We start from the raw sequence: 18645 nt of genomic DNA on the forward strand, positions 1-18645 counted from the left end.
AAGATGCGAACATGTAATAAGTAAATTTCAAAGCATGAATGCACAAAATATATACATTACCTATGCATAGCATCACTAGTCGCTTAGTAGACAAGGCCGCTTCGCTTATCAGCGAGCGCGAGGATATTGTATGAATTTAAAGATTTGTTAATTCAACACTTTGGAGATCCGCGAAGTGAACAATGTATTGCCATAGAATTAGAAAATTTAAAAATAATTTCAGGAGAAAGTTACCTTGAAATTTGCAATAGATCTCAGTCGGTACGTTCGATTCTTTTATCAAAAGTCAATCAAATATTAAACGAAGATATTAAGCAGAGTAAAATAGTTATTTATAATAATACGTAACTAAATGTATTTTTATACAATTTACCAGAGAATATTGTCAGAACAGTTAGACTAAAATCGCCGACATCATTAGAGAGTGCGTTAAGTATTGTGTTGGAGGAGGTGAACCTTCGCGAACAATACAATCAGCGAAGTAAAGTGTCAAATTCAAAAGTTAATAACTCTTTTAATCAACCAACATATTTTAAGCCTAATATTAATTTTAATTTTCCTAATGAACCGAATTTATCTATGCCGATTTACCCGTCTAACCAACAACACCAATTTAAATTCGGAATACCGCATGTAAACCACAGACAACATATGCATATGCCTATGTTCAGGTTTTAGACCAAATTTATCTCCATATAGGTTCGGAATTGATAAAGGACCACTAATAACACCATCAAGAATTAATCCACAATACGGACACCGACCTATGCGACAGTTAGGTTACCGTCCACCTTTTAATAGTAATAATTATAGACCCGAAACACAATTTGGTTATAGGCCTAACTTACATCAAGACGGAACAGGACAAAATGCCGTGTCTATGAGAACCGTAGTACAAAATAAACCGACTTTCCCTATTAATGAGACACATGCATATGACGCCAATTACTATGACAATGAAAACTATTACGATCCTGAACTCTATATTTCAGAAAATGAGCCCTATGAACATAACTATAATAACAAAACATATTACAACGAAGAGACAGACGAACAAACTACAAAAAAAAAACTCTAGTGACCTTGATAATGAAAATAAAGTAAAAAAAATTTCAATAGTAGCCCCAAATCTACTAAATACAAATGCAGATGCTCTTTCCCGTATACAATTAAATGTAATAGGATCAGACGACAATACTTCTGTGCCGTGTGCACATAGGTATTTAATTTTGTAACACTATATTTTTGTAATAAGATAGTCGTGCTCGATGTTGTAACTTCTCTGTACAGGCAGTCATACTGTAGAAAGCGCAATAAAGAGACGTAAAAATTGGATTCGTGGTTTGTTCTGCACCTCTTATAATATTTAATTAAATTATAAAAAATACCTACAGTAAAGGTATATTTGGTGACCCCGACACAAGAACCTACATAATGACGAGCGCCAACAGTTCAGGATCAGTAGCAGCAGCGCAAAATGACTCCTCCGGTTTAGCATCGATGACAGTTTCGTCGAGGATTCCGGAGTTCTGGTGTGATAAACCCAGATTATGGTTTGTACAAACTGATGCAATACTTGGACCGCAGAAGCTGAGCGATGAAGCAAAATACAATTTGGTTGTTGCTAAATTAGGCAAGGAGGTGATTCAACAAGTAAGTGACATTTTATTAAAGCCGCCCGAGACTAAGAAATTTGAAGCTCTAAAATCACGCTTATTGCAAGTATATGAAGAATCTGAAATTCGGCAATTTCAAAAATTACTCAGCGAAATGGATTTGGGAGATCAAAAACCGTCTCAATTACTTCGAAAAACGAAGGATTTGGCGAGAGATAAAATTCCAGACGAAACCCTATCTATTATGTGGCAAGGACTCCTTCCTGCGTCAGTGCGAGCTGTCTTAGCGGTTACAGATGTAAAGAATTTAGAAAATCTGGCCGCTATCGCTGACAAGATAATGGAGACGTCAAGGCCACAAGAAATTTCGGAAATAAGGGCTAATACTTCAAGTTCTAATGATACAGCTTTAATTTTGGCCGAAATAGCTAAATTAAATCTGCGGATAAATTATTTAGAAACACAAAAACCTACATTTAGAAATCGCATACACAACTTTCGGCGCGCACGCTCTCGGTCTACATCGCGACGGCGTAATATGAGCCGGCGCACGCCCGATAGTGCGGATTGGCTTTGTTCGTATCATTATCGCTACCGGAATAGAGCAACGAAATGTATGGAGCCGTGTGCTTGGAAAAAGATCAATCAGGAAAACTAAATATGGTGCAATCGGAGGCGGAGATTGGCACCATTTTGACTTCTAAACGCCTATGTGTTATGGACAAAAACAGTGGTTACAATTTTTTAGTGGACACTGGTGCGAATATTTCAGTTATTCCAGCGACTAAGAGACCTTATCGTAGTAACAGGTGTAGTGAGTACAGACTGTATGCAGCTAATGGGACCGAAATAAAAACATATGGTGTAAAAACTCTTATTTTAGATTTAAATTTACGGCGACCCTACCGTTGGACTTTCGTTATAGCAGATGTAAATCAATCAATTTTAGGCGCAGACTTTTTAAGCCACCATAAATTAGTAGTAGACGTATTTAGGAAGAAACTAATAGACGAAATGACGAATTTATCTGTGTTAGCGTCAGTGAGATTAGATGGTCAAGGATCGATAACAACAATAAACTCTAACCATCCGTATAGTGACCTATTAACACTATATCCCGATATTACTAAGTCAATGTGTTTCAAAGATACTCCACGCCACTCTGTAGTCCATTATATAGAAACAAACGGGCCGCCTGTGTTCGCGCGCCCGCGTCCTTTACCACCGGATAAATTTGAAAAGGTAAAGGCTGAATTCCAAAGGATGCAAGACATGGGCATATGTAGACCAAGCAAGAGTAACTGGTCTTCTCCACTTCATGTAGTAGTCAAGAAAAATGGAGAATTACGACCGTGCGGAGACTATCGGCGTTTAATCTTTATTACTAAGCCGGACAGATATCCGATTCCTCATATACAGCATTGTGCATACTTATTAGCTAATAAAAACATATATACGAGATAAGACTTGCAAAGAGCTTATCATAATATCGGTATAGCGGAGCAGGATATAGAAAAAACTGCTATAACAACGCCATTTGGTTTATACGAGTTTCCACGAATGACGTTTGGCCTTAGAAATGCAGCTCAAACGTTTCAAAGATTTTTAAACAATGAAGTTTTTCAAAATCTCATTTTTTATTCTCATACATTGATGACGTCATCATAGCGTCATCTTCAGAAGTCGAACATCAAGAACATTTAAAAATCGTATTTGAGAGGTTAAATAAATTCGGCTTAACGATAAATTTAGCGAAATGCGAGTTTGGGAAAACTGAACTGGACTTCTTAGGGTTTCACATTTCTGAAAAAGGACTAAGCCCCTTAGAAGATAGTGTTAAGGCATTCAGTGAGTTTCCAAGGCCACAAACAGTTGATGAGTTAAGACGTTTTTTAGGGATAATAAATTTTTATAGACGTCTTCTCCCAGGTGCTGCAGGTGTTCAAGCAAAATTAAACATGTATTTGAGGAATAGCAAAAAGAAAGACAAATGCTTGATACCTTGGACTCAAGAGACGATAGAAGCCTTTGAACAGTGTAAACAGAGCCTAAAAAATGCAGTTACACTATCATTTCCTATCGCGGGTGCTCCTATCTCTATCATGACAGACTGTTCTAACACGTGTGCTGGAGCAGTACTTCAACAAAAAGAAGGTACCTCATGGAAACCTTTAGGTTTTTTTTCAAGTAAGCTTAGTGTGGCTCAACAGCGCTATAGTACATTCGACATTATTATCCGACTTGTGTTCAACGACCGTATGAATGCCGTGAAGATATTGTAATGAAAAATAGAAACTATTGTTGTCGATTGAATTGAATAATTAATAAATTAATTAATATATAATTAGCACAATTTATTGCAAGTATACATTCATTGTTATTGGTAGTCTTATCAAGAAGTTAATATCATTATGCCACCTAAACTAAAACCGTGCGCTAATTGCTCAAAAAGATTAACAAACAAAGAGTATCTAAACTGTTTCTTATGTAAGGACGCTTACGATATTGACTGTGCCAAAATGACACATCAGCGTTTTATTTCTATGGAGAAGGATGCAAAGGACAAATGGAAATGCTCTAAGTGTAAAAATAAAAAAAAAAAGGCACTCCAGTCTGTGTACAAACTATTGAAACTACCGATAGCGACAACAATATTTCTTCTCACGGCGAAGATGAATCAGATCTAAATGAATCTCCAAATTCAAACATTCTAAAACCCACGCTACTTTCAAGCATACGATCTGAAATTCAGGCATCTATTGATAAATCTCTTAAAATGACCCTTGAATCCACGATAATGAAAGAATTTGCATATTTAAAAAGTGAATTAGCGACTTTAAGTGATCTTAAAAATTGCTTAGAATTTTTAAGCGCAGAATACGATTGCTTAAAATCAGACCTCGTAGCTTCAGAAAATAAAATTAAAAATCTCACTAAGGAGAATATTAGTCTTAATAGTAAAGTGAGCGATCTTACTAACAGACTCAACTTGATTGAACAACATTGCGTGAAACTAATATTGAGATTAATGGCTTACCAGAGAACAAATCCGAAAATTTAAACTCTATTATCGAACGGTTATGCTCTGTAGTCTCAGTACCCTTACAAGATTCGGATATTCTATCCTGTACTCGAGTACGAAAATTAGATGACTCTAGTCCTAAACCACGAGCGGTTATTATTAAGTTACCGACTACTACGCATAGGGACGTCATACTAGCTGCCGTAACAAAGTTCAATAAAAAAAATCAAACAGATAAGCTTAACACTAAACACCTGGGTTACGGTACTAACAAATCACCAGTATATGTCTCCGAACATTTGTCGCCACATTTTAAAGCTCTTCACGCACGTACTAGAAAAATTGCACGGGATAAGGAATATCGATACACTTGGATTCGTAATGGTCGCATTTATGTACGCAAAAATGACCAATCCCCTGCCAAACAAATAAAATGTTTCGAATCTCTTGATCACTTGTAAACTATAAAACCGCTGCAAAGTGCCCGTATCCATATCTCTTCAAAATTCAGGATCTATTACCAAAACTTTAGAGGACTTAAAACTAGAACAAAAGAAATAAGACTATCTTCAATGACATCATGTTTTGATATTATTATTGGAACAGAGACTTGGTTGGATGACAGTGTTCACGATAAAGAACTATTTAGCAACAAATACAATGTTTACCGTAGAGATCGTTCATCTACTTCATCTTCTGGAAAAACTGGAGGAGGCGTTTTATTCGCTGTCTCTAAAAATATTTGTTCGAAACGTGTTGATCACTTTGAAAGTTCTATGGAAGACTTGTGGGTATCAGTGAAAAGTGACGGTCAAGAATCGAAAGAAATTTTATTTTGTGTGCTTTATCTTCCTCCTCCAGTGACAAGTGCTTCATTGGACCCGATGTTAGAGAATATTAGTCATGTTATGCAATCTCACGCCGGTGATATTATAATTCTAGGGGATTTCAACCTAGGGTTCATAGACTGGAAACGAGATACCTCTGATATTCTCGCACTGACACCCTGTAATTATAATTGTAATCTTGGGCGTAATTTCGTAGACTTTATGTCTTTCAATAGCCTGTCACAATTTAATTATTTAAAAAACCACAATAACAGAATCCTAGTTTTAGTTTTAAGTACCTGTGAGGATATTTCCATAGAAGAAAGTATTAAACCTCTTAGTAAAATTGATTTACATCATCCTGCTTTAAATATCGATTTAAAATTAAATAAGCGTTTACCAACTATTAGAAAACAATTTGCGTCTTATAACTTTAGTAAAGCTGACTATACTTTAGTTAATGCTAAGTTATGTCAAATTGATTGGGAATTGGAGCTATCTCCGTTTAAAGATGTCGATATAGCTGTAGCAAAATTTTATGACTTACTGGAAATTATAATTCAATCTACTGTACCCAAAACAAAACCTCGTAATTTAAAATATCCTTCTTGGTTTACACGTAACTTGATTAAACTTATCGCTGAACGCAACAAAATTCTCAAAAGGTACAAACTATACAAAAACCCTAGAGATCAATTAGAACTTCAGTTGAGCAATGATAGGGTGGAGTCTTTGACAGCTTCTTGTTATCGTATGCATATCTTAAGTACAGAAGAATCGGTTCTTAAAAATCCTAAGAAATTTTGGTCTCTTGTAAAGGATCATCGTGGTGAATCTTCAGATCTTCCTAGAGAAATGTTCCTCAATAATATGACAGCAAATACAGGAGAAGATATTTGTAATCTTTTTGCTTCACAGTTTGCGTCAGTCTATTCCCCACATGATCAAGGTCGTATATCATATCCAGCAGATTGTTTTCCCCAATTTTGCTTAAGTAAAATTTCTTTGACCGAACGTGAAATATCTAAAATCTTAAAATCCGTTGATATTAGCAAAGGACCTGGTCCTGATGGAATTCCCCCATTATTTATTAAAATGACTAGTAAGTACTTAACACTTCCTTTAAAAATCCTTTTTTCAAAATCACTCGAATCTGCTAAATTTCCTACAATATGGAAAGCTGCCAATGTTGTTCCTATTTACAAAAAAGGCGACAAGCGTAATATCAAAAACTATCGACCTATCTCAATTTTAAGCGTTATTCCAAAACTTTTCGAAAAGCTCATTTGCCCAATTGTAACCAAATATTTCAAAAATATCCTCTCTACACAACAACATGGCTTTATGCAAAATAAATCAACATCGACTAATTTATTAGACTATGTTATAGACCTGTCCGAAAACGTTGATCACAAGACTCAAATTGATGCTATTTACACGGATTTTACGAGCGCATTCGACAAAGTTAGCCATACAATCATACAATCTAAGCTTATGTATTACGGAATCCATGGTAATTTGCTGAATTGGTTAGTATCCTACTTAAATAACCGATCTCAACGGGTGATTACTCACGGCTATTCATCTTTTGCATTTGTTCCCACATCCGGGGTACCCCAAGGATCCCATTTAGGTCCAATTCTTTTTTTAGTTTTTATTAATGATATAGTAGACAGCATTAAATTTAGCAAATGCTTAATATTCGCCGACGATCTCAAAATCTACAGACCTATAAAAACGTTATCCGATTCTGACCTTCTCCAAGCAGATATAGACGCTCTAATAAGTTCGACTCAAATTGACGTCCTTGATCTGTCGTTACTCTCAATGGACAACCGAATCTAGTAATAAAGTAAAGTAAAAATAATAATAAACGACTTCGGCTACACTTTCTGCTGTTATGTCCTTTAAAGGATACGCTTCAAGCCAACCAGTGTTCTGTCCAACATTGTTAATATATATCGATATCCATTGCAATATTTAAGAGGACCCATGATGTCTATGTGAATATGTTCAAATTTATCACTTTTTTCAAACGACTTAAATGGTGAAATATTGTGTCTTTGAACTTTGGACCTTTGGCATTCCAAACATGATCTAGTCCATGATGCAATATGTTTGTTCATCGATTTCCAGAAGTATCTCTCTCGCATCATATTTCTCGTTGTTCGTATGCCGGGATGACTAATTCCATGAATCGCGTTGTAAGCCGATGCGCGGAATTCCAACGGCAAATAAGGACGAACTTTTCCATGCGATGTTTCACAATAAATATATGCATTACAGTTAGGAATTTTCACCTTTTTAATATTTAGAGTTTTAGACTTTAATAGTTCTAGTAGCTCTGCGTCATTACTCTGTGCCTTAGCTAGGTCTTCATAATTTAATTTTAATTGTGGATGAAAAATCAATGGTAGCGATTCGAGATAAAGCATCTGCCACAGTATTCTCTGAACCACTAATATGGTCAATTCTTGTACAAAATTGCATCACGTAGTCTAAGTGTCTCAATCTCCTAGGGGTATCGTTATTTCCAAAAGAATTCTTCGAAAATGCTTGCACTAAAGGTTTATGATCCGTGTAAACTGTTACAGGTCGTCCCTCAATTAAGTATCGGAAATACTTTATTGCCATATATATAGCTAATAATTCTCTGTCTATTTATTTATTTATTTATTTATTTATTGGAAATAGTTACACCATCGACTTATCACTAACACATTCACTTAGCATTAGATACAGGGTATTAAATCTAGGTGAATAAATCATTACAGGTGTAAACAACATTGACCTTAAGATAAGACTATACTAACCTAATTATGTCTTAACTAAAAATTAAAAAAGATAAATAAATTATAGATAATTAAACAAAACATAAAATAAAATTTAAATACAACAACAAAAATCTAAAAGGGTTGAAATAATTAATTTATGAATAAAATGGTTTTAAAGTTATACTATGAGATCTTTACAGAGCTTCACAAAAGTTGGCTTGCTTTGGGCAAAGATGTCGATATTGCCGTTAGAAGAATATTCATTATAAGAATTAATTATTCTGTTGAGGGGTGCATGTTTACCTAAATTTGTTTTAAAAGCTGTAGTTCTAAAAGGTTTTTTTATTGGGTGTCTAGGAATTTTGCGGGGAACAACTAAATTGATTTGCTGAAGTAGTTCGGATGACATTATTTGACCATGGATCAGTTTGTGTAGGGTCAAAACATCGCTGATTTCACGGCGACTTTTAAGTGATATCATTTTAAAATGTTTTAGCCTATTGTTGTAGTCAGCGCGATAAGGACAACTAGTATCCTTGTATGCAAGAAAACGGGTAAAATTTTGTTGTATTCGCTCTAGTCTTTCGATATGAGTGTTATAAAAAGGGTTCCATATATTTGATGCATACTCTAAATTGGAACGTACAAGAGAATTATAAATGCAGAGCAATGAGCGAGTATTCTTAAAATCCTTGCATGTTCGTTTTACAAATCCTAACATTTTCCAAGCTTTTGATATTATTTTGTCTAGATGATTAATAAAATTTAAATTGCTATCGATAAGTACACCTAAGTCTCGAATTGAATTAACCTCGGATAAAGGATCGCCAGATATAGAGTATTTAGATAATATTGGTTTTCTGCGTCTTGTAAACTTTATATGAAGACATTTTTTAACATTTAATTCCATGTTATTTTTATTGCACCAGCTAGCGAGAGCGTCTATATCTGCTTGGAGAAGGTCAGAATCGGATAACGTTTTTATAGGTCTGTAGATTTTGAGATCGTCGGCGAATATTAAGCATTTGCTAAATTTAATGCTGTCTACTATATCATTAATAAAAACTAAAAAAAGAATTGGACCTAAATGGGATCCTTGGGGTACCCCGGATGTGGGAACAAATGCAAAAGATGAATAGCCGTGAGTAATCACCCGTTGAGATCGGTTATTTAAGTAGGATACTAACCAATTCAGCAAATTACCATGGATTCCGTAATACATAAGCTTAGATTGTATGATTGTATGGCTAACTTTGTCGAATGCGCTCGTAAAATCCGTGTAAATAGCATCAATTTGAGTCTTGTGATCAACGTTTTCGGACAGGTCTATAACATAGTCTAATAAATTACTCGATGTTGATTTATTTTGCATAAAGCCATGTTGTTGTGTAGAGAGGATATTTTTGAAATATTTGGTAATACAATAGAGAAAAATCCCTTATAATTGTAGTACATAGAACCAGATTTTTTTGGTTTCTTAATACGTACGTGTTTGCCATCAAGGCTACCAATGCAATTAGGAAATTGCCATTTCTCCCAGAAATCTTTTGCGATACTTTTCCACAGTTCCGTTGTAGGTATAGGCATATGTTTTATTACTAAAGTCTTCCAAATTGCAGTACACACTTCTTTCACTATGTTTGAAATGGCAGTTTTTGATATACGGAAATTGAATGATAACTTTCTATATGGTGTTCCAGTAACCAAATATCTGTAAATAATAATATTGTTTTAATTTCAGCTGATGATGTAAAAAAGAAGTGGAAGAATTTAAGAGATTCCTATAACAGAGAGCTTAAAAAAGTAGAAAAGACCAGATCAAAATGGTCAATATCAAGGCGATTGGCCACATTTTGAATCAATGCAATTTTTAAAGACAATTTTGAAACCTCGTAAAACTACGAGTAATATTCAAAATAAAATATTAGATGAAAACGACATTATTGATGATGATACAATGATGTCTATTCTTTCTGAGCAATCGGCATACAATACGCAAACCGATGAATCGCAGTTCAATACAGATGATACCAATTTGGCAACAATTGATGGTCCTACGACTGATGCTGCAACTCCACAAAATGCTATTTCGGCACAGATACTACATGATACCTCGACACCTGGACCGTCGTATACCCCATCGCGAGCTATTGGAACGTTGGCTAACCAAAAGGTACAAGAAGGTGCAGCAAAAAGTATTGAAGAAATCTTAATAACACTCGAACGAGAAAAGATAGACCTAATGAAGAAAAATTTAAATGAAGACAACGACGACTTGAATTGGTTCAAGTCTATAATGCCGTATATGAAAAAGCTACCACCTCTGAATAAATTATTATTTCGGACTCAGGTTCAGGAGATCATCAACGAAATATCAAAATTGAATACCCCATCAAACACAGAATCTTCAATGATGGGTTACTTCACTTCTGGTGATTCATCTCAGTGATAATTTCATAATAATTAAAATACATATTTTCAATAATACAATATTATGTAGTTTCATTTCTATGTACTCACCGCAATGTCAAGAGTAATCTTTCTTCAATAGAAATAGGTTTTTGAAAATTTGTTGTTTTTAATTGAAATTCAGACTTAATATAAGCAATAATGTAATCGAAAGTAGACGGTAACACTCCACAATATTGTTTAAACATTTTAGAATCGTTTCTTAATTTTGGATATAAATGATGGAACTCGCCAAATGTGTTTCTTTGTAAAAATATTATATTTGTTTTCTTTCTGTGTTTTTTACAATATTTTTTTAAAAGTTAAAAATTAATTAAGTTTAAAATTACTTTAAATATGAACTTTCAAGCAAAATTGTACTGTACTTCTCCATGATTCGAGAAGTAATGACCAAAATCACGTAGGACATTTGTCGCGTATAGCATCGCGTCGCATTAGCGTTCCTGCACACGATGCCGCGCAATTACACTGTAGATACGAGTCGCGCGAAGCCCGCCACCGCGTCGCCGCCGCGCCGCCACCGCGCGCGTTCCCCTCCCTCCTTGTTTGTTTGATTCATTCCATTACCGGCCGCGTACGAACGTGCACGTGCGTGAACTTGTTAATTAATTACCATGGATAGTTTTGATTACGAAACGTTTATAAGTTTAGTGGAGTGTTATGGGACAAAACTTTGGAAATATATAAAGACAAGCGTAAAAGTTTAAAAGCTTGGTTTGAGATCTGCCATATAATGAATGAGAACTTTGCAGACCTACCCGATACGGAGAAAAATAAATACGGTAAGTATCTTTTTACAAAATTTTATTTATTCTTGTTAATGTATTTCTATCTAGTGGGGCCAAACGAAAAAATATATAAGTAGCTGACTTAAAGGAAGTTTGGGACAAGACACGATCAGTATGTTTTTTATTTAAATCGTAATGCAACAGTGTATTATATAGTGTGTGGATAGTATATCTCGTAAGCAATTTCGTGTGGTAGGTACCTACATTAAACAAGCAATCACTTGCTACTAGTAGTTAGTGATGGGACTCGAGCCGTGTTTCACTCGAGTTACTCGAGTAGTTTTGTTTTTACTCCCACTCGAGTCATATTTTTGATGACTCGGATTACGAGTGACTCGAATGATTCACTCGAAAAAAAACCACTCGAGTCTCATCTTTACTCGAGTGACACTCGAGTAAATCGGTTTTCACTGGCGAGTGACTCGAGTGAAAAAAAGTCACTCGAGTCCCATTACTACTAGTAGTAGCTTGAGTATTCCCGCTAGATAGAAACACGTTTCGCATACATATTAACAATAATTATTTTGCCATGGTACACTGCCATATTCAGAATTAAAATACTCCTTATATTTGTCACGTATTTCATTAGCTGTTGTAGGAACCATTTCTGTTGAATCAAATGGCAAAAACTCCTCTAATTCACACCCGCTTAAAGATTCTTGGACCCCTTTTACGCCCTCCTCTTTGTGTATAAAATTTTGCAGTAAACAACAAGCTTTCACAACATCAACAGCCAAATCCAATGACACATTTAAAGGTCGATGAAAAATTCGCCACTTATTGGCCAGTATCCCAAAGGTGCATTCTACATATCGTCTCGCTCTTGTTAACCGATAATTAAAAACGGATTTTTCTGCATCAAGCATTTGACTATTATATGGGCGCACTAAATTCTGATGTAATGCAAATGCTTCATCACCTACGAATACATATGGCAAGGCAATGTTGGTATTAGGTAAGGAAGTAGATCCTGGCAAGTTCAAAGTATTGTTAATCATGTTGTGCCAGAAAGCTGTGTCTTTAAAAACACCTGAATCACAATCCTTTCCATAAGCACCGACACTGATATAAATAAAGTTGTAGTCACTATCGGCGACTGCCATTAATACAATCGAGAAGTACTGTTTGTAGTTCAAAAACATCGATCCACTTTTATTTGGTTTTATTACTCTGATGTGCTTTCCATCTACAGCACCGACACAATGAGGGAAATTAGCAGACACTTCAAATTTATTTGCTATTTCTAGCCAATCGTTTATACATGGCATTTTCATATATTTTGGGTAAAGTTCAGACCATATTAGAGAACACACTTCTCGTATGATTACGCTTAAAGTTGATTTTCCCATTCTAAAACGATATTCAAGATCGGCTAATGAAGTTCCGGTTGCTAAATACCTGCAATTGAAAAAAACATTACAATAATAAAATGGATTATTAATATTAATTATTTCAGGTAAACTAATATCTCAGAAATGGAAGAATATAAGGGATGCGTGGATGAAATGCGACAAAAAGATACGTGAATCGAAATCTGGATCAGGTGCAAAACCAGTACATAAATATCAATATTATGATAATTTACAATTTTTGAAAAAAATTACCCCACAGCCAACCCAATCTGGATCAAACATGCCGGAAGAAAACAAATCTGAAGTTACTAATGTCAACAAAAGAAAGAAAAACGAAGAATTAAATCCTGTAGATAAGAAAATGATTAAGTTTATGGAAACGTTAGAAAAAGATGACGATAGTAGAATGATGTCTTTTTTTAAAGGTATAGCTCCTACCGTGGAACGCTTCAAAGACGAAGATATTGTTGAATTCCAGTACCAAGTATTGAATATTATAAGAAATATCCAATATAAAAATAGTTATAGCGCTCCACATCATTCACGCACAGCAGGCGCAATGGACACCCCGGCACACTACGGTTACAATACTACTGCTGGACCCAGTACGAGAGTTCAATCACAGGCTTCGAATTATAGCATTGAAAACGATTCATTACAAAGCATTCCAAGTCCATCTACTTCAAGCTTGATTGATTTTGATTTTTCTACATTACATCAGAATAATTAAATATATATTATATTTATTTTATTTACCTCAATGTAACAACCAATCTCTCCTTAGCAGATATACTTGCTCGCATATTTGTATTTGTGTGTTGCAGTTTATTCTTTAATAAATCTAATAATTTATCAAATGTCTTGTAATTCATTCGAAAATAATCACAAAACTTGGCCTCGTCTTTTCGGAGATCTTCGTAAAGTGTATGAAATTCACCAAATTGCTCCCGTGCCGACAGCATAGGATGAACCCACAACTTTCTAACTCGACGTTCTTTTTGTCATTTTCTATACATATAGTAGGCAAGCACAAATTTCTTTTTTTTCATTATATAAGACATGTTTGCGTCACGTGCGATCTCGCGGCGTGCACGTTCGTACGCGGCCGGTAATGGAATGAATCAAACAGCAGGGAAGGAGGCGAACGCGCGCGGTGGCGGGCTTCGCGCGACTCGTATCTACAGAGTAATTGCGCGGCGTCGGCGTGGCGACGGCGCGGTGACGGCATCGTGTGCAGGAACGCTTACGTCGCGCCGTGTTGCGTCGCGTCGCGTCGCGTTCGTCGCTCACGCAGGACACCGCGAGGCCCCATTAGTGCGTTGCGCTGCGTTGCATTTTGTTGCGTCGTCGCAGTGTCGTCGCTGCGTTATTTTCCATATATTTTTTATAACATGCCCCATTAGACCATTGCGTCGTCGCGTGCGACGTTTTAACGGACCGACGGACAAGAGACGAAGCGGGAGGGAAGGTGATGCGCTGCGTTGTCGGAGCTCCGCTGCGACGACGGACAGTGATCCACAGGTAGAGGACGAAGCTAGACGAGCGTAATTACATTTTTTATATTACGATGAGTGAGCAGAATATTGATATTGATATTGATTTTCTCATATCCTTGGTCCAAGAAAGACCCATTATATGGGATAAATCACACGAACACTACAGTGATAAATTTCGTAAGGCTAATGAATGGGCAGATGTTTCTAAGAAATTATTTCAAGGTTACGAGGAGTTTGAGGATCAAAAAAAGAATAAAATTGGTGAGTTGTTATTTATTTCGATATTTATAAATTCAATACATAAGTTAATTTATATTTTTTTCAACTGCCATGGTAAAGCCCCTTCTAGACTCATAAAGTAATTAGCAAATTGATCTCTAATAAAATTTTCGGCTAATGATTCTTCATTAGCATGAGGTCTCAATTGTGGGAACCTATTTATTGCCATATCGTCTTGTTGTCGTAAACCATCGTGTTGTGTAACAAAATTATGTAAAACACAACATGCTTTTACAATATTAATAGTTAAATCATATGATGTATCAATTGGCCTATGCAAAATGCGCCATTTATTTGCCATGATCCCAAATGCACATTCCACATATCTACGAGCTCTGCTGAGGCGATAATTATAAACTCTCTGTTTCACATTGAGATTGTTTCCGCCGTATGGGCGCATAACATGCTTACTTAAACCAAAAGCTTCATCACCGACGAGTACATAAGGGATTAGTGGCTCGTTATTATGGTCATTTCCAAGTGGTTGAGGATCAGGCAATGGTAATTCATTTCTCATTAAAATCTTGTACAGTGTCGAATTTCTAAAAATAGTAGAATCACTTTCCTTTCCATATGCACCCACGTCGACAAAAACAAACTTATAGTTTAAGTCAACAACCGCTAGCAAAACAATAGAAAAATAATTTTTATAATTATAAAACAGAGAGCCACTTTTGTCTGGTTTTATTAAACGTATATGTTTCCCATCAATTGCCCCGAAGCAATGAGGAAAGTTAGTTTTGAGATCAAAATCTAATGCAATATTTTGAAGTTTTTCTATTGTGATCTCTTCTATGTACTGTGGTCGAACATATTTCCATATAGCTTGACAAAAGACCGAAATCACTATAGGTGTGCATATAATATTTAAGGAGTTCTCTCAATTTCACCAAGTTCCCATCATCAGATCCTGATGATCATTACAATGGGACCAAATGGCAACTATACCCTTTCAAACGAAACAAAAATCGTTAAAATCCGTCCAGCGTTTGTGAGTAATCGGTGTAGGTACATAAATAAAATAAAAAATAAAAAAATACTGGCCGAATTGAGAACCTCCTCCTTTTTTGAAGTCGGTTAAAAAATAAACAACCATTAAGATTGTTCAGTGTGGACAAGTTAGGTACTTTCACATTTTTTTCTTTCTTTGCAGGTAACGAGGTTGTGAAAAAATGGAGAAGCGTGAAGGACAACTTTTTTCGATATGTAAAAAAAATAAAAGAAAACAATTCGTCTGGATCAGGGGCAAAACAATTGAAAAAATATCATTATCACAACCAGTTGCTGTTTTTGATGAAAGTTACCCAAAATAAAACTGACAGTAGCCTTGAAATTATGCATGAAGAAACGGAACGAAATGAAAACACAACATCATCTCCATTTCCTACAAAAAAAATTACCTCGTTACCTCCAGGTCCTTCTCGCTACGTGCCTGCAAGCCGTAAGAGATCACACCCATCTATAGATGATTTCGAGGCACAAACTTTAGAAGCGTTGCAAGAGAAAAAAAACCGCCACTTATCATTTTTCAAAGGAATTTTGCCTTCTTTGGATGGATTTACGGAATTACAAACTTTGACATTCCAAAGCAAAGTTATAAATATAATTACCGAAATGCGATTCGGGGAACAGACAGTTCAATCAACAACATGGCAATCACGCGGGTATCAGACTGGACAACAGTATCAAGCAACACCATTGCAGCCACGTGGATATCAAACTGGACAACAGTATCAAGCAACACCACTGCAGTCACGCGGATATCTAACTGGACAACATGCACAATCACCATCGCCATCGTCGTATCAAACAGATGAATTCGAAACTAACTACTCAGCCAACACTACGATTAATAATTTTACTGATGATAGTCAAGAAGAAGATTATAACTTTGCTTTGTTGCCTAATAGTAATACTTAAATTAAACTGTGTTTAAATATAATAAATGAATAACTGATTTACATTATTATGATATTTGAATTACTTACCTCAATGTAATACCAATCATTTCGATCGGTTCCAAAGGGTTCCTGAAATTGGTATACTGCTTCTTTAAATGTGGTTTTAAGGTCTTAACCAAATTATTAAAGCTGGCAACACTCATTCTAAAAAAATTAAAAAAAATCTTTTCATCTAACAACAACTCCCTATATTCTTGCATAAAAAACTGACCATCACTATTTCTTAATGATATCAAAGGAGATATCCAGAATCTTCTATGATTTCTACGTTTATTTCGGCGGTGGCGTAATAAAAGCAACAAAAGAACACGTTTGTATCTATCCATGGGCAGAACTGAGACGCAACTGCGAAGGCGTGCGTACCCTCTTGCGTTGCGAGGGCGCAGCGTCAACGCAACGCAGATGTGGCATACAATGCGTTGTTCCGTTGCGACAACGCGATGCAACGCAACGCAACGGATTAATGGGGCTTCGCCCTAAGGCATATAGCAGCAACACCAAGGCGCCAATTACGTCAAAACAAAATTTTTGTACACCCGGAACTTGAAAAATGTTCACATGTATTTGTTCGTTGCGACCGAGTGTCAAGGCCGCTTACTCCTCCGTATTCTGGTCCATACAAAATTTTAAGTCGAACAAATAAATATACTGGCCGCCAAAAAATCGACCCAACCGTATTTTTTTACTTACGAAGTTGTTATCTTAACTATGCGACGACCTAGGTGGATTGTTTTACTGGGGTGCATGTCAGTCACCTCCACGTGGTGCACCCTGGGCAACGGGGTCGACCAGCAATCCGATGTTTTTCCGGAATGCTTGTCGATCGCGGCTGAGACTGATGCGGCGGAAGTGTCGCGGGCCGCTCCTGGGACTTCTCTGTAGCGCAGAGTTGACCAGCGAGCGGCTCCGTGGCAAATAGGAGGACTCCGGGGTCCTTTTGGGCCGCCGGAGAGAGAGAGGAGGAGTTGGTCTCCGGAGTCCTTTCGGGCTGCCGGAGACAGGAGTAGAGGAGTAGAGGAGGAGGGAGAGGCGGGTTCGTCCAGTTTCGGTGTCGATGCTGGGCGGACAGACTTCGGTCACCGCCTTCTCAAACTCGTTTCCCCATCCAGGCGCCAGCCTGTGGTGGGACCGAGGGCCTTGCCTTCACCGGCCGGGTCGAGAGGAGAAAACCTCAATAAAAAACAACAGGTGGGTCGCTCACCCAAAGCGACGGCCGCAGGTGGGGTTGCGGTGGTGTGCTAACGCGTTCCCGTAACCCGGCCACCATGCGGTGAGAAGGAAACGAGGAGGTTTTAGTGGGTAGGACGGTGGCCTTCTGCCCCGTGAGTCCCACATACCCGTCCCGGTCGAGTCCGGGCGGCAGGCGTAAATGCCTTTCCTCCTCGAGAAAAAAAAAAAAAAAAAAATAGGTGGATTGTTTTACTTATGGGACATACATTTAACATTTTATTACCCACTTGATATTGATTTGGAGGAGTTGTAAGTGTTATTGAGGATATTTGGAATATTTTTAAAGTATTGATAAGAAAACGTTACATGGTTAACTTATTTCCAGTTCTTAACGCGGAGTCATCTCGGTTCGATGTTTATTATTGATTAAGTGTATGAAACTTTGTTGAAACAATAATTTTAATAAGTTTAAACATAAAAAATGGATACTACTGAAGCAGAAGCTGCTCATTTTTCTGAAAGTAACCAATTTGTAGTTCAAACGGATGCATCAGGTTACGCTATAGGAGCCGTACTGTCCAATAAAAATGGTAAACCTATAGCATATGCTAGCCGAACTTTAAATAGAGCGGAAAAAAAACTACCCAACAATCGAAAAAGAATTATTAGCGATTGTATGGGCTGTTAAACACTTCCGGCCTTATTTATACGGACGTTCTTTCAAAATTTATACGGACCACAAACCTCTCATTTATCTTTTTAACATGAAAGATCCTTCGAGTAGGTTATTGAAATTTAGACTTGCGCTCGAATAATACGATTATATAGTAGAGTATGTAAGAGGAAGTGAAAATTCCGCCGCAGATGCTTTATCCAGAATACGTATTACAT

The 18645-nt window shown here is 36.6% G+C and overlaps 1 protein-coding gene across 1 annotated transcript; it reads left to right on the top strand.

The window, feature by feature from the left end:
• Nucleotides 1-11386: 11386 nt before the first annotated feature.
• Nucleotides 11387-14396, top strand: LOC126779397 (uncharacterized). Its single transcript, XM_050503320.1, has 3 exons — nt 11387-11490; nt 12953-13325; nt 14252-14396. The coding sequence occupies exons 1-3, from the start codon at nt 11442-11444 to the stop codon at nt 14394-14396; spliced, it is 567 nt and encodes a 188-aa protein (XP_050359277.1). The 5' UTR covers nt 11387-11441.
• The last annotated feature ends 4249 nt before the right edge of the window (nt 14397-18645 follow it).

Source organism: Nymphalis io, chromosome 29 (assembly GCF_905147045.1).
Source record: "Nymphalis io chromosome 29, ilAglIoxx1.1, whole genome shotgun sequence".
Classification (NCBI taxonomy): domain Eukaryota; kingdom Metazoa; phylum Arthropoda; class Insecta; order Lepidoptera; family Nymphalidae; genus Nymphalis; species Nymphalis io.